Consider the following 22,051-nt stretch of genomic DNA (forward strand, 5'->3'; position numbering starts at 1 on the left):
GTTGATGTAGACGCTGCCCTGGTGGAATGAGATTTGAAAAAAGTTAGTCTATTCCGGCAGCCTTTAGTACCTGCTTGAGCCATCTTGCAATGGTTTGGCTCGTTACCCGGCCATGAGGTTTTTTGTGGCTGACCCAACAGGCTTTTTCACTCCCTCTGATGTTATAGGTTGTGTCTATATAATATAGTAGATAGGTCATGACACACAACCGCGGCTCTGGCGGGTAAGCCCGGAACACCACAACTGGATTGGCTATACCTGGCCTGCTCTGTTCTACCAGACCCTGGATGATGAACGAGATTTGGTCTGGGGTGGTCACCATGTTGTCCAGTCGCAATCGATGTAGTGACTGGACCCTCTGAGTGGATACAAGTGCCATCAACATGAGCGTTTTCAGGGTAGTTTGTTCGAGGCTGAGGGATCTGGCTGGTGGCCATCCCCTGAGGTACGTCAGGACCACACTGACATCCCATAAATGTGTATACCTTGGTCTAGGGGTTTGATGTTATAGATGCCCTTCATTAATTTGACCACCAGTGGATGGGATCCCATCGGCTGTTGTCCTGGTGCTGGTTTCAAATAAGCAGACAGGGCACTCCTTGCTGTGTTGACGGCACTGTAGCTGATTCCTCTTTGTGGTGTAGGTAGGCCAGGAACTCCAGTGCGTTGGTGACTGTTGCTGTTGTGTACGTGGTCCCTGTTTCCTGGCAATACTTCTCCCATTTCTTGATGCTGGTTAAGTACTGCTTCTTAGTGGATGTTCGAAAGGGATGCTGACATGGTGTTGATGGTTTGTTCTGACAATCCCAGTTCCAGATAAGGTCTGTTTAAAACCCTGCAACCCATGAGTTTGATTTTCTCATGGCATGGGTGGCTTATGCCTGATACCGGGTGAGTTAACAAATCTGGGTCACTGGGGAATACCATCGGTGTTTCAACAAACATGTCATGCAGTACTGGGAACCATGGCTGTGTAGGCCAGTCGGGTACTATCAAACCCTGATGCAGAGTCCATCTGTATTTTTCGTAGTACCTGACTGATGAGGCAGAAGGGAGGGAAAACATAGAAGAAGGAATTTCCCCAATCCAGCGTGAAGGCATCTACTACCGCTGCTGCCTCTGGGTCTGGTTCCCAAGCGACATGCATAGGTATCTGGTGATTTAGCCTTGATGCAAATAAATCGATATCTGGCGTGCCATATAGCTTGATAATTTTTGCAAATACTTTGGGTTTTACATCCATTCGATGTTGTCATTGAATTTGCGTGACCTGGTGTCTGCCACTGTATTTAGCTTACCTGATAGGTAAGTTGCTGACAGCCAAATACGTCTTTTTGACACACCATTGGCAAATTGTGTTGACCAATTTGTCGCATGATAACGATTTTATGCCTCCCATATGGTTAATGTAGGCCACCACTGTAGTATTATCCATTTGTAACCGTACATGCAGTGATGCATATTTGATGTATATGCTTTTAATCCATAAAAGGCTCCCAACATCGCTAAATAATTAATGCCCCGTGTAAGTAGTAATGATGACTTTAGGTTAGTCCATCTACCACCTGTTAGATAATGATAGGGCTGAAACTATGCCAACTGTTTTGATATAGTTTCAGTGGGTAATTACATGACTCGATCATAATGACCTGCATGATATGTATGCCTGTACCTTTGCTCTTTGTAGATTTTTTAATGCAATGGTCTGAATTGTGTAGCCAGGAATGCTGCTACCATTTTCCCAATTACTCTTGCTACTTGTCGAATAGTTGGTTGCTCGTTGACTATTAAATTGTGGCATAATTGTGCCAATTCAACCGTTTTGTCTTTTGGCAAAGTTACAGTCATATGGACTGAATTAATTGTGAAGTCTAAGTAGTCCATGATAGTGGATGGCTTCAACTTTGATTTATCTGGATGTAAAACAAACCCCAGGGTTTCGAAAACTGTTTTGTAGCTGAAAAACAGCTGACATAGCCAATTCCATGGTCTTCTTATTAGTTTTGCCAGGGCTGGTTTTAGTATCTTGATGAATAACCTTGAGCTGACGTTACCCCATGGGGTAATGCTTTAACTGTCATAGTTGCCCCATCCAGGTAAATTTTAGGTATCTGCGTAGATCCTATTGAATGGGTACTGAATAGTAAGCATATTTGAGGCCAATGCTTGCCATAAAGTATCCTTTGAAATTAGATTCCTTATTTTACATATTCTTGTAGGCACCAGACCCACCTACCTCCATGGATATGGACATTTCTTCTGTCTCTTCCCAGACTAGCGAGTCTGGCGCGTTGTCTGACGTGGCGGTGATGTTGGGGGGTGGCGCATTTTCCATGGGGTCCTGCTCTGGGCCGTGGTCTAAAAGACTCCCGGGCATAAAAAAAATGCGGTCCCCGAGCTTTCACCAGTCCCATATGGTAGACGTCGACTGGTGGACGCGATGGGGTGCTGCCGCTTGGGTATTGTATTTTTGGGGTTTGCTCGTCCTGGGGCCTGCCCTCATGAGGCCGAAAGTTTTTATTCCCATGAGGTTTTTTGCCAAAGAGCAGTGAGTCTGACTCAGTGGCTGGGGTTTAGCACAACCCACATTCGGGATTTAGGGCAGGTCTTATGATTTATATACGGAGGTAATTTATCTCGCTCTGCGTGTTGCATAACAGTGCGAGAGTGATTTGTTAGTTAGTGGTCATCTCCGTATTGTCCACAGAAAACGAGCAAATGGTGTGATGGCTGACGTCAGGAGCCTGAGGACCCGCTGCAGTATCAGCTCCTGGTCCGAGTATTTGTCCCGACGTGCCCCCAGATTTGGCTGTTGACTGCCGGCACTTTGAAGGACTATGATTTATTGGAGCTGTACATTTTAAAGCCTCATTAACCACCTGCTCCTGTAGGTGCCTGTCGGAGAGGTGGTCAACGCTGGCCGTTAGTTTTTAGGCTCTAATGGCCTTCCTGCACGTGGGGTAGCCACGTAGCAGTCCACCACACCCAGCAGCTCTTCCTGTTCCTGCACCCCTGGCATACTCCCGAATTCTTCAGCCAGTGACCCCCTCTTCATGACCAGCCCAGCCCTGGTCACCCCAAAGCTAACCACACTAAGGAGGAAGCGATGGGCAGTGCCTAGGCACTGTGGAGGGTATGCCTGAACCCTCCAGCGAGACTGCCCCTCACGTAGCGTGTCTCGCAGGAGCTCCTGCTCCAGGAGCCGCTCCAGCGGCTCAGGCGGCTGTCTCTCTCCCATGCGGGTGGAGAGACGTCCCCTCCGACAAGTCGGAAGCCACCGGCCGGATGCCTCTTCGGATGGCTAAACATCCAGCCCGCAGTTCAGGCACTAGCGGGACTGGGCTCGGCGCGGTGATGGGGATAGCGGAGCGCCCGGTAATTGTTCCTACCGCCTGTTGCTGCCCCCCCTGCAATGGAACGCTCCTCCGCTGGAGTCGAGCGGGGGACAGGTTCTTCCAGAGCTTTTGTGCCTTGTAGAAGCGAGAACGCCCCTCAAGCAGCGCGTCTCACAGGCACATGCTCCGAGAGCCGCTCCAGCGGCTCAGACGGCTCTCTCTCCCCCCCCCCCCGTGCGGGTGGAGAGAGACGTCCCGTCCGAAATCGGGAAAACACCTGCCGGATGCCTCTTCGGGTGACTATGCATCCAGCCCGCTGCTCAGGTACTAGCGGGCTGGGCTCGGCACGGTGTCGGGGAATAGCGGAACACCGGGTAAACGCTCCTACCGCCTGTTGCTGCCCTCCTCCCCGACGGAAAACGTTCTTCCTCGAACGGGGGACAGTTTTGTTCCAGAGCCTTTTTCTCTGCCTGTAAAACACAAGCAGAAAAAGGCTCCCCTGTAAAAGAAACCCAACCTCAGGGTACTCACCTGACGGTCCATTTCATTCTGTAGTGGGAGCGCCTAACTCCCGTTGCAGCCACTGTTGCACTGCTGGCGTTAATGCCGCGCATGCGCGCTGAGCGGGTTCTTCACGTAGTCACTCATGTGACTCCGAAGTAAAATAGCCTGATAGCTGTAGGAAAGAAGCTGTTCCTGAACCTGGACGTTACAGTTTTCAGGCTCCTGTATCTTCTTCCCGATGGCAATGGAGAGATGAGTGTGTGGCCAGGATGGTGTGGGTCTCTGATGATGTTGGCTGCCTTTTTGAGGCAGCGACTTCAATGAATCCCTTCGATGGTGGGGAGGTCAGAGCCGGTTATGGACTGGGCAGTGTTTAATGCTAATAAGTGCGTGGTGTTGGTATTTGGGAAGTCAGACGAGGGCAGGGCTTTCACATTCAATGGTTGGTCTCTGTGAGGTGATGTAGATAGATAGATAGATAAATACTTTATTAATCCCCTTATTCAGGGGAAATTCTGATGTCCTTGCAGCACACCAATAAAAATACAACACAGTACTCACAAAGAAATCCAACACCAAAACATCCCCCCACAGTGATTCCCACTGTGGGGGAAGGCACAAAGTCCAGTCCCCATCCTCCCGTCCACCCACAGTCGGGCCTATTGAGGCCCCCACAGTCGCCGCCACGGCGCCCGATGTTCTCGCCGGGTGATGGTACTCCGGCGTCGGGAGAACCCCCAGCGGCCTGGGGCGCCAGGAACGGCCGCCTTCCCACCGGAGCCCGCGGCCTCCAAGCCAACAGACCACGCCAGACGGAGCCCCGCACACTGGCGATCTCGGCGAGATGTAAGTTCAACGTCGCAGCTGGCCGCTCCGCAGAACCGCGGCTCCACGATGTTTTCCTCGGCGGTACCAAGCATACTGGAGTCCCAGCGTGGCGACCCAGGAAAGGCATCGCCCGCTCCGCAATAGCGCTCCAGCGCTGCACTGACGCCGACGCCCCGCGCCGACGCCAAAGCCGATGTTCTGGCCAGGTCCCCTCAGGGAAACGTCGCTCCAGGACCCGCTGGTAGGCCGCGAGGACAGGTCGAAGACGCTGCTCGGAGGAAGGCAACCCCTCCGACCAGGTAGGGACTTAGAAAAGCAGTTTCCCCCTTCCCCCCCACCAGCCCCCACACATAAAAGATTTAGACCCCCTGACTTTTGTGTCTATGTAAAAGGGATTTAGAGCAGAGGGATCTAGGAGTGCAGGTGCATAGCTCCTTGGCAATGGCGTCACAGGTAGACAAGGTGGACAAGAAGCCTCTCGGCTCCTTGACCTTCATCAGTCGGGGTATTGTTTATAGACATCGGGATAACAGGATAAAAGTGCTAGAAATAACTCGACGGATCATGCGGCATCTCTGGAGAATTCAATGGTTCAATAATACTTGACCTAGGTAGAGTGAAATGCTTTGTTTTTGCACACAACCTAGTAAAATCACACAGCGGACCTCACCCAGCGAGTACACAAGTGTGTCCATGTTTCTGGTGCCAACAAACATTCACTGAACAGTCCCATCTTAGATACATGGATAGGTAATGATCGGGTTGGAACCCTTCTTCAGACGGAGGGAGGCAGAGCCACCAGGAGATCAGCTAAGTTAAGATGGATTGAGGTTGATGTGTGAATGGGGATGGGAATGGGAATGGGAATGGATTGGGTAGCAGGCAGATGTTCGAAGTTGCCATAGTGGACAGAGCACAGCTAATCAGCAAAACAGTCGCCCAGTCTCCACTTTGTCACCTATAGGTACATGTATGTACAAAGTGGCACAGCGGTAGAGTCGCTGCCGTACAGCTACAGAGACCAAAGTTCGATCCTAACTGCGGGTGCTGTCTGTATGGAGTTTGTACGTTCACCCCGTAGAACCGGGTGGGTTTTCTCCGGCTGCTCTGGTTTCCTCCCACACTCCAAAGGCACAAATGTTTATAGGTTAGTTGGCTTTGGTAAAGATCGTAAATTGTCCCTGGTGTGTGGGTTAGTGCTAGTGTGCGGGGTCGGCACAGACTCGGTGGGTTGAAGAGCCTGTTTCCGCGCTGTATCTCTAACCTAAACTAAACTACATGCAAACCTTGAACGAGGATATTTCTTGTCTAAACTTCTCACCTTTTATGTCTGTGAGTGTGGCATTTCTCATCCACCTTCACTTCCTCCTTGAATAGGTTACTAATGGCCAATGCTTTGTTCACTTCACAGTGGCTATTGTTCCTTTGCGAATTTAGACAGTGCTGGCAGGTTATTAGAAATACAATTGCAAGCCATTAGCATTGCTTCAATACACATGCCAAAAAGCATCAGAGGTATACAGATAGACACAAAAAGCTGGTGGAACTCAGCGGGTCCGACACCATCGTTAGAGAAAAATAATAGGTAACGTTTTGGGTCGAGACACTTCCTCAGACTGAGAGTCAGGGGAAAGGGAAACGAGAGATATAGATGGTGATATAGAGAGGTATGGAACAAATGAATGAAAGATATGCAAAAAAGTAATGATGATAATGGAAGGTGGACAAAAATGCTGGAGAAACTTAGCGGGTGAGGCAGCATCTATGGAACGAAGGAAATAGGCAACTTCAGACTGAAGAAGGGTTTCGACCCGAAATGTTGTCTATTTCCTTCGCTCCATAGATGCTGCCTCACCCGCTAAGTTTCTCCAGCATTTTGTCTACCTTTTCCAGCACCTGCAGTTCCTTCTTAAACATGATGATAAAGGAAACAGGCCATTGTTAGCTGAGGGCTCGGTGAAAATGAGTTACAGACAATGAGACTCAACAAGACGACTTTGAAACTGGTACCACGACTTGGGGGGTGGGGGGGGGAGGGATGCATAGAGGGGGGATCATTGTTTGGTGTGGGTCAGTTGGGCCAAAGGGCCTGTTTCCACACTGCATGTCTCTGTGACCATGGCAAAGATGGCAAACAGTTGAGTTTTTCTCCATGAGCTCTGGCTTCCTCCCACACTCAAAAGACGTAAAGGTTTGTAGGTTAATTGGCTTTAGTAGAATTGCAACTTGGTCCGAGTGTGTAGGATAGTGTTAATATGCGGGCAACGCTAGTCGGTGCAGACCCAATGGGGCGAAAGGCCTGTTACCCGTATGTCCAAACTAATCTAAACTAAACTGAAGAAAGGTCTCGACCCAAAACGTCACCCATTCCTTCACTCCAGTGATGCTGCCTGTCCCGCAGAGTTACTCCTACATTTTGTATCTACCTTTGGTGTAAACCAGCATCTGCAGTTCCTTCTTACACATTAAACTAAACCAAACTAAACTAAACTCTCTTTGCATGTTGAATGACTGCTGTATAGGAAGGAACTGCAGATGCTGGTTTACACCGAAGATGGACAGGAAATGCTGGAGTAACTCAGCGGGACAGGCATCATCTCTGGCTAGAAGGAATGGGTGACGTTTTTGGTCGAGACCCTTCTTTAGACTGAGAGTCAGGGGAGAGGGTGACAGAGAGAGAGAAGAAAGGTGAGGTGTGAAAATGAGACATCAAAAGAGATGGGGATGAAGGAAAATGTAGAATAGTTCATTGTTAGCGAGGAGAAAGTGACAACGAAGCAAACAGAGATAAAATATAATCAGGGGGACAGTCAGACTGATCGGAGAACTGGGAAGAGGGAGGGATGGAGAGAGAGAGGGAAAGTATTCTGTTGTATTTGCCGTGCAGCTTGAATGCGTAATGTCACCACAAGTTTGTTTACAGGCACATAATTTATTGGCCAATAACCACATGCAGGGCTGCATCTGTAACCCGATGTGTTCTGAACCTCCTGGCAGTTTGCAGATTAATTGTGGAGTGTTTTGCATAGCATTTACACTGTTCAACTTGCACCTGCACCTTTATTACACAGTATCGCTCAATACGGATGCACTTTGCTCTCACCACATGCCCCCGCGCTGTTTAACTGTTCTACCCTGGCACAAGTGGGGCTCGTTCCTGCATTGACAGAAACAAAGCTGGCTGCAATTTGCCATCGACAGCAGCGAGAGCCTCTCTCGAAGCCAACAAAGACAAGCACTCGTTTCTGTAGTTCTGAAGCGATCACTAGCTTCCGAGCTAAATTAGTGAAAGTTGACTTCACAATAACACTTAGCCACAGAGTCTTATGGACCTGTCCCACTTAGGCGACTTTTTAGGCGACTGCAGGAGACGATGTGGTCGCCACATGTTCGCGGGTGGTTGCCGGGGAGTCGCCTTCATGGTTGTGAGGGCGATCCCGCATTCTGGGAACTAATCGCGGCCTCATTATGGCCGCCACAAATTTTTCAACATGTTGAAAAATTAGCGGCGACCAGCATGAAGCCGCCATGGCATGTGTGGTAATAACGTCCCTAAGTTATAAGAGCAGAATTAGGCCATTTGGCCCATTTAGTCTACTCCATCATTCTATCATGGCTGATCTATATTTCCCTCTCAACCCCATTCTCCTGCCTTCTCCTAATAACCCCGGACACCCGTACTTAGGGTTTCCAACTTTCTCACTCTCAACTAAGGGACAAAAGGTCAAAATACAAGACAAATTCCTGTCGAATGGCCTGCTCCTAAACCTATTGTCTCTTGTCCCTTGATTCAGTTAGACTGAAGAGCTATATGTATCTAACTCTCTCTTGAATGCAACTTCGGTTTAAGCCAGCATCTGCAGTTCCTTCCTACACATGATGAATTATTGAATTGCCCTTATCTCCCGCAAGCACCAGGCTTCCTGCAGACTACCAGGCAACAGGCCACCTTTGTAATCAGAGTGTTGTTCCAGGTCTTGGAGGACTGCTATCATGAACAGGTCCATCTGAACCCAGTGTAACGACATGAGATGACTGCAGGAGCCGTCCAAATTCATCCTCATTTTGTCGAGCTGATGGCAGGGGCTCAAATTTTTACAGCTGCTCCGTGAACATGACATTTGGAATTTGGTTCGACTATTGAGGACATTCTGCTTCACTTCCATCTTATTTTCCGGCTCGCCACTACATTAATTTGTTCTATATCTCTCTGTATCACCGTCTATATGATAAAGAGTGTTCATGTACAACTATGAACTGAAGAAGGGTCTCGACCCGAAACGTCACCTATGATGAATAGTGTTTATGTACAACTGTGAACTGAAGATGGGTCTCGACCCGAAACGTCACCTATGATGAATAGTGTTATGTACAAATGGGAACTGAAACATAGAAACCTAGAAAATAGGTGCAGGAGTAGGCCATTCAGCCCTTCGAGCCTGCACCGCCATTCAATATGATCATGGCTGATCATCCAACTCAGTATCCCATCCCTGCCTTCTCTCCATACCCCCTGATCCCTTTAGCCACAAGGTCCACATCTAACTCCCTCTTAAATATAGCCAATGAACTGACCTCAACTACCTTCTGTGGCAGAGAATTCCAGAGATTCCACAAACTGAAGAATGGTTTCTTCCTGAAACGTCACCTGGTCCTTTTCTCCAGAGATGCTGCCTGACCCGCTGAGTTACTCCAGCTTTTTGTGTCTATCTTCAATAATTCTTCAGCCTGGCTCTGCCTTTTCTAAGTCGTGAACGGATACAGAACAATTTGATTATTCGCACTCTAGATTCACACCCGACACAGTGAAGCAGTCTGAGGCATCAGTATCACTGCCTGCACTCAGCATGAAACAGCTCTTTTTATGAATTATTAACGCAAAATCCCCAAACTTACCTTCCATGCAAAATAAAATCAATATTTAATGATTTTGAATTAATTTAAGCGTTTCCCTCTATGTTCATCTAATGAGAAAAGTTGATCAAGAAAAGATGAATTCACCACAACTTAAAGGATGCATTCAATGATTGCTAAAGATTCTCATATGTCTTCCCTTTCACTATTTGCCTGTAAAAATATATCACTGTATTTCGCAAATATAAGAACATTTATCACTGCCTTTAAAAAAATTGTTTTCATCATTTTGTATGATTAAGTTGAGGAAACTGAATGCGGCATGGTGCACAGCGGTAGAGTTGCTGCCTTAAGGGCCTGTCCTACTTGGACGACCTAATCCACGAGTTTAGAAGACCCTAGACGAGTTGAGAAAAATGTCAAGGTCGTGTTGACTCGCCGAAGTAAAAGACCTCCTACGACCTCCTACGATTATGTCTACGACCTCTGGCTATGACCACCCTCGATCTCAATCTTCCACACCTAAGACCAACTACGACTAGCTACAAGTGGAAAATGATCACACGATAAAATGATGTCATGTTTGCATTCTTTTTCTCGGGCCAGTTACCGACCTACGACTACCTACGACTACCATCACGACCTCCTACGACCTACTTACGACCTACCTACGAATAAAAAGTATCAATTTTTTCCATGCCGACCTTTTTTTTACTCGTGGACATTTTGTATCAGGCTGGAAAAAACGCCGCGACCTACTTGAGGCCACGGGTACGCGGAGACCACTCACGGGCATGAGGAAGAGTTACGAAGACCTCCTACGACCTCGTGGCAACCATGCTGCGAGTATGAGTCAAGGGCAAACTCGACAGAGGCCGCCAATTAGGTCGTGTAAGTGGGACAGGGGCTTTACAGCTCCAGAAACCTAGGTTCGATCCTGACCATAGGTGCTGTCTGTACGGAGTTTGTATGTTCTCCCTGGGACCACGTGGGTTTTCCTCCAGGTGCTCCTGTTTCCTCCCACACTCCAAAGTTGGACATGTTTGGATGTTAATTGGCTTGGTGTAATTTAAGTTGTCCCTCAACTCTGCGGGATAGTGCAGGGATCGCTGGTCGGCATGGACTCGGTGGGCCGAAGGGCCTGATTCTGTGTTGTATCTCTAAACTGAAGTAAAATTAAGAAGGATGTCTGAAGAAGGGTCCCGACCCAAAATGTCACCTATCCAGTTTCTCCAGAGATGCTGCCTGAGTTGCTCAAGCATTTTGTTGTCTGTCTTCAGATTTAGCACAAACCAGATTGTCCAGGATGAACAGGTGAACCTTTGTCGAGGATTTCCTCGATCCCCTCATGCTAGGCTGTCGGCACCAAATAACACGTATGCCAAGCTTATAATTATAATGGACAATTCTCACAGACAGCAAATCTGAAAGTAAACAGTTTCTAACGAGCATTCTATAAAGAGCTAAGTTTTGTTCCGTTTTAGGCACCATGTTACAGGAAAGATGTTGCAGGAAAACAGCCTGAAGAAGGGTCTCGACTCGAAATGTCTTCTCCAGAGATGCTGCCTTTCCCGCTGAGTTACTCCAGCATTTCGTGTCTATCCATGAAAGATGCTGTCAAGCTGAAAAGGGTGCAGAAAAGATTTACGAGGATGTTGCCCGGACTCCAGGGCCTGAGCTGTGGGGAGAGGATGAGCAGGCTGGGATTCTATTCCTTACAGTGCAGGTGGATGAGGGGTGATCTTACAGAGTTGTACGCAATCGTGAGAGGAATAGATCAGGTAGACGCACAGAGTCTGTTGCCCAGAGTCGGGGGAACCAGAGGACATAGGTTTAAGGTGAGGGGGGAAAAAGATTTAATAGAAACCTGAAGGGTAACTTTGTATGGAGCTGCCAGAGGAGGTAGCTGAGGCAGTTACTATGGCAACATTTCCTTAGTATCTCTAAACTAAACTAAACTTTATGATTTAACTTCTTTCAGCTCTGATGAAAGATCATTGACTTGAAACATTAACTATTTTTATCTCTGGCCCATTTTCAAATTAGTTTATTGTCACGTGTTCGGAGGTAGTGTTGCGTGCTATACAGTCGGCGGAAAGACAACACATTATTACAATCGAGCCATTTACAGTGTATAGATATGAGATCAGTGAATAACGTTTAGTGCAAGGTAAAGCCAGCAAAGTCCGATCAAAGATAGTCCGAGGGTCACCATAGAGGTAGATAGTGGTTCAGCACTGCTCCATGGTTGTGGTAGATGATTCAGTTGCCTGATAACACCATTAACAGCTTCTCTTTGGAGAAGCAAGGAGAGATAAGAATTACATTTCATGTTTTTCTTCACTCCTTTACAATGCTATGTATGACAGTGATCGCAACTTCTACTGATAACAGCTGGGAAAAAACTGTCCCTGAATCTGGAGACGTGCGTTATCGCACTTATACACCTTCTGTCTGATGGGAGAGGGGAGAAGAGGGAGTGGCCAGGGTGCGACCCGTCCTTGATTATGCTGCTGGCCTTCCGGAAGTGGCGGCACTGCCTTAGCCGCTGTGGCTCGCCTGCAGTCCGTCTGTTCTTTCTTTTTTTGTTGTTTTCTTGTCCTGTTTGAGCTAGTTGAGTTATTAGGTTGTGTATGTGTATGTGTGTGGGGGGTGTGGGAGAAACTTGTTTTAGTCTCTTCCTTCTGGGGGTGCGACTTTTCCTGTCGTATCCCCCGTCTCCGTCTCCATCTACGCTGAGGCCTAATGGCGGAGCTGGCGGCCTCCAACTGGGACCGAACTTGGGGCTCCGGAGGCAGAGCCAGCCAGGACTTACCAACGTGAGGCTGGCCGACTTCGGGGCTGTGGCGGTGTCCCGGCGGCGGCAGCCCTGCTCGGAGCTGCGGCGGCGTTCCGGCGGTTGCGACCCGACTTCGGAGGTTCGGCTGCCGGCCCAGTGGACGACATCGTCGTGAGCTCGCAGGTCACAGGTTGGTGACCTGTTTTTCCGGAGCTCCCGCGGCAACTGCTTCGTCCACTGGACTGGAGGGCGGCAGCTTCTGCAGCTTTGACCACCCTGGGCCGCGGAGCTTGAACCGGCCCGTTTGCGGAGCACGGTTGAGCCGCGGGACTTAGTTACCATCACCCGGTGGGGGTCACAACATCGGAGGCCTGGATCGCCTCAGCGCAGAGGGAGAACAAGGAGGGAAGAGACAAAGGCTTAAGACTTTTGCCTTCCATCACAGTGAGGAGGTGCCTGGTGAACTCACTGTGGTGGATGTTAAATATGTGTTTATTGTGTGTTTTGTTATTTTATTATATGTATGACTGCAAGGCAACGGAATTTCCATCAGACCGAAAGGTCTGAATGACAAAAAAGGATAAAGGATACTTTGAATCAATGGAAGGGAGATCTGTTTACGTGATGGTCTGGGCGGCGTCCACAATTCGCTGTAATTTCTCACGGTCTTGGACAGAGCTGTTCCCAATAAAAGGCATCCCGATAAAATACTTTCTATGGTGCACCTGTAGAAGTTGGCGAGAGTTGTGGGGGACGTGCCAAACGTCCTAAGCCTTCTAAGGAAATGGAGATGTTGATGCAATTCTGATGAGTGATCGTTGACTTAAACCATTGTCTGTCTCTATCTCTGGCCCGATGAGCATGTCCAGCATTTTGTGTTATAGATCAGACTTCCTGCACCTGCACTTTTCGCTCTCGTATTAATTATATTTTTGCCTCTGTTTACTGTTTTCTAGATTGACCAGTTACATTACATGAGCTACAAACTGTCTTCAGATACTGCATTCAATGGGCTGAAGTCTCTTGTCCTGGGCAAGATTGTGGGTAAGCAACAAATTGACGATTCTTGCAGCTTAATAAGCATGATTTATACACCATGTGGGAAAGCAGTCTCGTTTCGGAATAATCATAATTGAATCTGCCCTTAAATTGTGAGGGTCAGGGCACAGCTGAGAGTGGTGAATCTCTGGAACTCTCTGCCACAGAAGGTAGTTGAGGCCAGTTCATTGGCTATATTTAAGAGGGAGTTAGATGTGGCCCTTGTGGCAAAAGGGATCAGGGGGAATGGAGAGAAGGCAGGTACGGGATACTGAGTTGGATGATCAGCCATGATCACATTGAATGGCGGTGCAGGCTCGAAGGGCCGAATAGCCTACTCCTGCACCTATTTTCTATGTTTCTATAATACCCAACTATGGGCGGCACGGTGGCGCAGCGGTAGAGTTGCTGCCTTGCAGCGCCAGAGACCCGGGTTCGATCCTGACTGCGGGCGCTGTCTGTACAGATTTTGTACGTTCTCTCTGTGACCGCGTGGGTTTTCTCCGAGTCCTCTGGTTTAGTCCCACACACCAAAGATTTGTAGGTTGCTTGGCTTGGTATAAATGTAAATTGTCACTAGTGTGTGCAGGATAGTGTTCGTGTGCACTGGTCGGTGCGAACTAAGTGGGCCGAAGGGCCTGTTTCCGTGCTGTATCTCTAAACTAAACTAAAGTACACTCAGCGGGTCGGGCATTATCTGTGGAGGGACAGACAGGTGACATTTTGGGTCAGGACCCTTCTTCAGAATTCCTCTATCACGTAGTATTATGATCAAGAACATTTGCAGAGTTCATTTTTTAGGTGAAAGTTGCCTCATCAGAATTCCTAACCCTTAGTGAATCAGTTCATATAGCAAGAACATTTAGAGCCAAACAAAACAAAAATCCCGATCCCTAAATATTATGCTTAAATTGTATAAGAACTTAAAATAAAATTTGATTAGTACAGGATAAATAAAGTTCTATCATATCATATTATATCGTGTTAGGGGTTATGGGGAGAAGGCAAGAGAATGGGGTTGAGAGGAAAAGATAGATAAGCCATGATGGATCAGCCATGAGGCGAGACTTCATTGAAACTTACCAAATAGTGAAAGGCCTAGATAGAGTGGATGTGCAGAGGATGTTTCCATAACTAGGAGAGTCTAGGACCAGAGGTCATAGTCTCAGAATTAAAGGGTGTTTCTTTACGGAGATAAGTAGAAATTTCTTTAGTCAGGAGTGGTGAGTCTGTGGAATTCATTGCCACAGAGGGCTGTGGAGGCTGTCATTGGATATATTTAGGTAGGGATAGATAGAAACATAGAAAATAGGTGCAGGAGGAGGCCATTCGGCCCTTCGAGCCAGCACCACCATTCATTGTAATCATGGCTGATTGTCCCCTATCAATAACCCGTGCCTGCCTTCTCCCCATATCCCTTGACTCCACTAGCCCCTAGAGCTCTATCTAACTCTCTCTTAAATCCATCCAGTGATTTGGCCTCCACTGCCCTCTGTGGCAGGGAATTCCATTATTTCACATAGCTTCTTGACTAGTACGGGTGTCAAGGGTTACGGGGAGAAGGCAGAAGAATGCGGTTGAGAGGGAAAGATAGACCAGCCCTGATTGAACGGAGGAGTGGACTTGATGGGCCGAATGGCCTAATTCTGCTCCGTAAACTTATTAATTTATGAACTTATATATTTGTAAATGTTATCTCGGATGCAATGCCTTTATTTAAAAGGCTAAAATGTGTTATATTATATCCCAGAATTGGTTGTTTCAATCTATTGTGACGCAGGCCATCAAAATGTGAACCGCTCACCAGAATGTTATCAGTACCAGTCCCAGATTTTCATACCTTCAGTGTTGAATGAAGTGCTTCATCCAAGAAAGTCTTTCTATTTCAACTTACCATCATTCAGGATCTCCTGAAGATTTTTCACTTGAAAGGAGTTGCTTCTGACTGCAATTGTTGTTATACGTGGAAATGTTTCCCATGGTTCAGGTTCAGTCACTCTGTTGGCCGTACTGCTCAAGAACAGCTTGCTGTGGAATCTGAAATCCCCGTCGAACAGATGGACTGGAATCGATGGAGAAATAGTTTTCTGAACTCAAAGACGAGAGCATTGATCAAACCCAGCAGACTGTCTCTCAAAGATGTCAGCAAGCGGAACAGAATTAAGGGGCGGCACGGTGGCGCAGCGGTAGAGTTGCTGCCTTAAGCCCCTGTCCCACTTAGGAAACCTGAACGGAAACCTCCGGAGACTTTGCACCCCACCCAAGGTTTCCGTGCGGTTCCCGGAGGTTTTTGGCAGTCTCCCTACCTGCTTCCACTACCTGCAACCTCCGGCAACCACCTGCAACCTCCGGGAACCGCACGGAAACCTTGGGTGGGGCGCAAAGTCTCCAGAGATTTCCGTTCAGGTTTCCTTAGTGGGACAGGGATTTACAGCGCTAGAGACCTGGGTTCAATCCTGATTGTGCGTGCGGTCTGTATGGAGTTTGTACGTTCTCCCTGTGATCTTACTCTGCATCTGATTGAAAGGCGTCTGATTCTCCGGCTGCTCCGCTTTCCTCCCACACTCCAAAGACGTACAGGCTTGTCGGTTAATTGGTTTTGATAATAATTGTAAATTGTCCCGAGTGTGTGTAGGATAGTGTTTGTGTGTGGGATGTGTTAGTGTGTGGGATGTGTTAGTGTGAGTTTGTACGATCGCCCCGTGACCTGTGTGGGTTTTCTCCGGTTGCTCCACTTTCCTCCCACACTCCAAAGATGTACAGGCTTGTAAGTTAATTGGCTTTGGTAACATTGGTAAAATCGTAAATTGTCCCTAGTGTGTTGGATAGTGTTAGTGTATGGGGGGGGGGGGGGGGGGGCATGTTTAAACGCTGTATCTGTAAAGAATAGAGACTAAAGAATGGCACTACTCAAATACCTCAGCATACATCACAAGCAACAAGCATTTAACATGATAATATTGCACTTCCCTATCTTAAAGTCTGTTTTTCACCACAAATGGACCTAATAGATTTATTTCATATTTTTAATGATGATGGAAATGTTTAAGAGGCTGACACTCAGTCACATGAAACTGCAGGGAATAGAGGGATATGGATCATGTCTTCTTCTTAGGCCCCCCTGTGGTCATGGCTGACCATGGGTGTCTCCAGGGTGCTATTCCCTATATGGAGGACGCCTGTGCGTGACTTTGTTTAACGTGGGGAAACTGGTGCACAGACAGCCACCACATGGTCCTTGACAGATCTGGGTCAGGATCCAGTGGCATGGAGTCCAAGACGACCGAAGACCCTTTTCTGCTGCAGCCTTCATCCGCCTTCCCAGCCGTTGTGAAGCTCCACTAAGGTCAGCCATCGTCTCAACATAGAATCATAGAAAGTAGGTGCGAGAGTAGACCACCAGGTCCGTCGAGCCCGCACCGCCATTCGCTCATGGCTGAACACTAAACAGACACACTTACCCACAAACAGTAGACACAAGACACAGAACACAAGACAATACCCTCCCCTTTATACCGCTATCACCCCTCTCCACCCCAAGAACCGCGTGATCTCCTGGGGGAGGCAAAAAAACGGATAAAAACCCAGGTCCAATTCGGGAAAAAAATCCGGGAAATTCCTCTCCGACCCCAATCCAGGCGATCGACACTTGTCCAGGAGATCACTCAGGTCTTACTATACTAACCATACCTAGGTCCATATCCCTGCCCTCTCCCCGTAGCCCCTTATCCCCTTGGCAGCTAAAAAACCATCTATTTTAGACTTAAATATATTTAACGTTTCTGCTTCCACTGCTCCCTGGGGCAGTGAATTCCACAAACTAACCACCCTCTGGGTGAAGAAGTTCTTCCTCATCTCAGTTTTAAAAGAGCCCCCCCTCACTCTGCAACTATGTCCCCTAGTTCTAGCCTCCCCGATCATTGGGAACATCCTCGGTGCATCCACCCGATCAAGGCCCCTCACGATCTTATATGTTTCAATGAGATCGCCTCTCATTCTTCTAAACTCCAAAGAGTAGAGTCCCAGCTTACTTAACCTTTCCTCATATGTCAATCCCCTCATTGCAGGAATTAATCTTGTAAACCTTCGCTGCACTGCCTCCAGGGCTAGTACATCCTTTCTTAAGTATGGACCCCAGAACTGTACACAGTATTCCAAATGTGGTCTCACTAATACCGTGTACAGCTGCAGCAAGACCTCCGTGTTTTTATACTCAATCCCCCTAGCAATAAAGGCCAAAACTCCATTGGCCTTCCTGATTGCTTGCTGCACCTGCATACTGACTTTTAGTGATTCATGTACTAATACCCCTAGATCCCTTTGCGTTGCATTACAACGCAGCTCCTCCTCATTTAGAAAATAACTTGCCCTATCATTTTTTTCCCCAAAGTGAATGACTTCACATTTATTAGTATTAAATTTCATCTGCCAAGTTGTTGCCCACTCACCTAGCTTATCTATATCCTTTTGCAGACTCTTCCTATCCTCCTCATCCCCTACTTTCCCTCCCATTTTTGTATCGTCCGCAAATTTTGATATATTACACTTGGTTCCCTCCTCCAAATCATTTATATAAATTGTGAACAACTGGGGTCCCAGCACCGACCCTTGCGGAACCCCGCTAGTTACCGGTTGCCTATCCCGAGTATGAACCATTTATCCCCACTCTCTGCTTCCTATTTGTTAGCCAATCCTCTACCCATGCTAATATATTACCCCCAATCCCATAATTTTTTATTTTTAGCAATAGTCTCTTATGTGGCACCTTGTCAAAAGCCTTTTGGAAGTCCAAGTATACCACATCCACCGGTTCCCCTTTATCCACCCGGGTTGTTACTTCCTCAAAGAATTCGAGCAGATTCGTTAAACACGATCTCCCCTTCACAAAACCATGCTGGTTCTGTCTGATGAAGTCATGTTTATCCAAGTGCCCCGTTAGTGTTTCTTTAATAATTGTCTCTAACATTTTACCCACCACCGATGTTAGACTAACCGGTCTATAGTTACCCGCCTTCTGTTTACTTCCTTTTTTAGATATAGGTGTTACATTGGCCATTTTCCAATCCACTGGGACCGTTCCTGCCTCCAGGGAGTTTTGGAAAATTATCACCAATGCATCCACAATCCCCACTGCTATCTCCCTCAAGACCCTTGGATGTAATCCATCAGGCCCAGGGGATTTATCCTCCTTCAGTCTCATTAATTTCCCTAATACCACCTCCTTGGTGATCTTAATAGTATTTAGCTCCTCCATTCCTACCGCCTCCTGTTTATCCAGCGTTGGAATATTTTTTGTGTCTTCTATGGTGAAGACTGATACAAAATACTCGTTTAATGCCTTTGCCATTTCCATGTTCCCCACCAACAACTCTCCAGTCTCACCCTCCAATGGACCAACGTTCACCTTAGCCACCCTTTTCCTTTTTATATAGCTATAAAAACTCTTACTATTAGTTTTTATGTTGTTCGCTAAATTCCTTTCATAGTCTATTTTCCCCGTCTTAATTAATCTCTTAGTTATTTTTTGCTGACCTTTAAATGCTTCCCAATCCTCTACCCTCCCACTATCTCTGGCTACCTTATATGCCCTTGCCTTCAGCCGAATACTATCCTTTATAGTTTTACTGAGCCATGGCTGACTGTTCTTACCCTTACCCCTTTTTTTCTTCATAGGAATAAATTTTTCTTGAAGGTTATACAGTAGATCCTTAAACGTACACCACTGCTCATGTACCGTCTTATTCTTGAGTCTGCTATCCCAGTCAACTTTGATCAGCTCAGTCCTCATACCTTCATAATCCCCTTTATTTAGACTAAGCACCCTAGCCTGAGTTTCAACCTGCTCCCCTTCTATTTGAATATGGAATTCGACCATATTGTGGTCACTTGTTCCCAACGAGTCCCTAACTATGACATTTTTAATTAATCCTGCTTCATTACACAGGACCAGATCCAAGATTGCCTCCCCCCTTGTCTTCCGCCTGTTCCACCGTGGAGGTCTTGTTTGGATTGCTCTTTGCCAGAGACCTCACCCTTAACCTTACCGCCATGGGTGGCCCTACCATCTGGACCTCACCTTAACTGATAGTTCGATCTAGGACCTAGACTTCCAGGCATCAATTTCCAACTCTCAGCTTTGCACAGATATTGACCAAACAGGGTTTGCAGATGCCCTGATACTCCATTTTAGATGTCTCTATTTTAGCCCACATTAACAATTTGGCCTAGTCTTTTTCTTGCTTCCAGTTCCGCCCCACTACAGTCAGTATGATAAAGGGTCCCGACCCGAAATGTCACCTCTACGTCCTAAAATGTCTGAGAAGGGAACATGGATTTGCATAATTAAAACAATTCGAGTTTAATTCTGCTGAACAACTGCTCCTAATCAAGGACGGTTGAGAAAAACAAGTTATGACAACTTCATATTCGAAAGTTATTAGTTTATTTGGGGCAGCACAGTGGTGCAGCAGTGTCAGAGACCAAGGATAGAGTGGATGTGGAGAGGATCGATCTACTAGTGGAAGAGTCTAGGATCAGAGGCCATAACCTCAGAATAAGAAGGACGTACCTTTAGAAAAGAGATGAGGTGGAATTTCTTTAGTCAGAGGGTGGTGAATCCATGGAATTAATTGCCATAGAAGGCTGTGGAGGCAAAGTCGACAGATGTTTTTAAGGTAGAGATCGATACGTCCTTGATTAGTGCGGGTGTCAGGGGTTATGGGGAGAAGGCAGGAGAAAGGGGTTGGGAGGGAGTGATAGATCAGCTGTGATTGAATGACAGAATGGACTTGATGGGCTAAATGGCCTAATTCTACTCCTATCACTTATGACCTGATGACCTGCCCTGAATGGGATTGCAATGGTTAACAACGACACAAATGCCCAGCAAGCTATGGCAGATCCTAGCTCAGATCCAAACCTTCTGTTCAGTTTCTTTCACAGATTAATTCTAATTGTAAAGAATCCTTCCAAAATGTAAATCCCCAACAGATTATCAGTGGGTCGTTGTGTTTATTGCTTTTCAATATCGTTTCTGCAACTGATTAATCATTAATGAGCTTGTTCATATTGATATACAATTTCGATATTGTAAAATAAATGTCACACTGCAGCAATTGCTGTTGAGAGAAGAGGTTGAGCAGAGGAACTAAAGGGGTCTGTCCCACTTGGGCAACCTAATCTGCGAGTTCTGGCGAGTTTGCCCTTGACTCATACTTGCAGCATGGTCGACGTGAGGTCGTAGGAGGTCTTCGTAACTCTCCTTCATGCTCGAGAGTGGTCCCCGCGTACTCGAGGCCTCAGCTAGGTCGCGGCGTTTTTTTCAATCTGTTAAAAAATGCCCGCGAGTAAAAAAGGTCTCCATGGAAGAAAATCGATATTTTTTTACTCGTAGGTTTAGTCGTAGTAGGTCGGCATGTTAGCCGTAGGTAATCGAGGGTAGTCGAAGGTAATCGTAGATAGTCTTCAACATAGTCGAAGGGAGGTCAAAGGGAGGTGGAAGGAGGTCGTCTTCACTCTCCACTATTCGGTGTCCAATTTTCCCGAAGTTAGTCATAGCTAGTCGAAGCCGGTCTTCAACATAGTCGAAGGAGGTCTTCAACATGACATTTTTTCAAACTCTTCTAAACTCGCCAATTAGTTCGTCCAAGTGGGACAGACCCTTAACTTTATTGTTTATTCTCTGCATAAGATGGGAAAGAATGTTACTGTTGTTACTGAGATGTGGAGAGGATGTTTCCACTAGTGGGAGAGTCCTGGACCAGAGGGCACAGCCTCAGAATAAAAGGACCTACCTTCAGAACGGAGATGAGAAAGAATTTCTTTAGTCAGAGGGTAATGAATCTGTGGAATTCATTGCCACAAGCGATGGTAGAGGGCTAGTCAATGGGTATTTTTAAAGCAGAAATTCTTGAATAGTAAAGGGCCTGTCCCACTTACGTGATTACACTACTCACGACCATACAGGCGACATGTCGCGGGGTGAAGCCTGTTTGGTCGTGAGTAGTCGCCCAAAGAGTCGTACCTATTTCTGCTCGCCGCTGGATTTTCAACATGTTGAAAATTTTCGGCAACCTGCTACGACTATGTCGGGTGCCGGCAAGTCGCCGAAAAAATCGCGTAAGTGGGACAGGGTTATGGGGAGGAAGATGTACAGGTTTGGAGAACCTGTCGGCATCTGAAGAAAGGTCCCGACCCATAAAGTCACCTATCCATTTTCTCCAGAGATGCTGCCTGACCGTTGAGTCATTTTGCTTCTCAACTAAGCTTAATTATCTTTTTATAATTTATAGATCCAGCACAGAGACAGGCCCTTTTAGGCCCACCAAGTCTGCACCGACCAGCTATCCCCACACATTAAAACTATCCTGCAATAGGGACAATTTTTTATATTTATATCAACCCAATTAGACCACAAACCTGAAAGTCTTTGGAGTGTGGGAGGAAAACAAAGTCCTCGGAGAAAATCCTCGCTGGTCACTGGAAGAACGTACAAACTCCGTACAGACAGCACCCGTAGCCAGGATTGAACCCGGGTCTCTGGCTCTGTAAGTGCTGTAAGGCAGAAACTCTGCTGCTGCGCCACCAGGCTGCCCGTATGTGTGGCATAAACTCCATATACCCCGGTGTTCAGATTGTGTGAAAGAAAATTGTGCAAACCATTTGTCCTGACAGTCTCTGCACTATAGACAATAGACAATAGGTTCAGGAGCAG

General features: G+C 47.0%; 1 protein-coding gene across 1 annotated transcript in view; it reads left to right on the plus strand.

The window, feature by feature from the left end:
* LOC116975561 (contactin-associated protein-like 5) overlaps nt 1-22,051 on the plus strand; it is a 1,077,365-nt gene that overhangs the window by 1,018,795 nt on the left and 36,519 nt on the right. Inside the window, exon 21 of the mRNA XM_033024848.1 lies at nt 13,257-13,344. Coding sequence (XP_032880739.1) covers nt 13,257-13,344 — 88 coding nt within the window. The remainder of the gene's footprint in view (nt 1-13,256; nt 13,345-22,051) is intronic.

Source organism: Amblyraja radiata, chromosome 7 (assembly GCF_010909765.2).
Source record: "Amblyraja radiata isolate CabotCenter1 chromosome 7, sAmbRad1.1.pri, whole genome shotgun sequence".
NCBI classification, from domain to species: Eukaryota; Metazoa; Chordata; class Chondrichthyes; order Rajiformes; family Rajidae; genus Amblyraja; species Amblyraja radiata.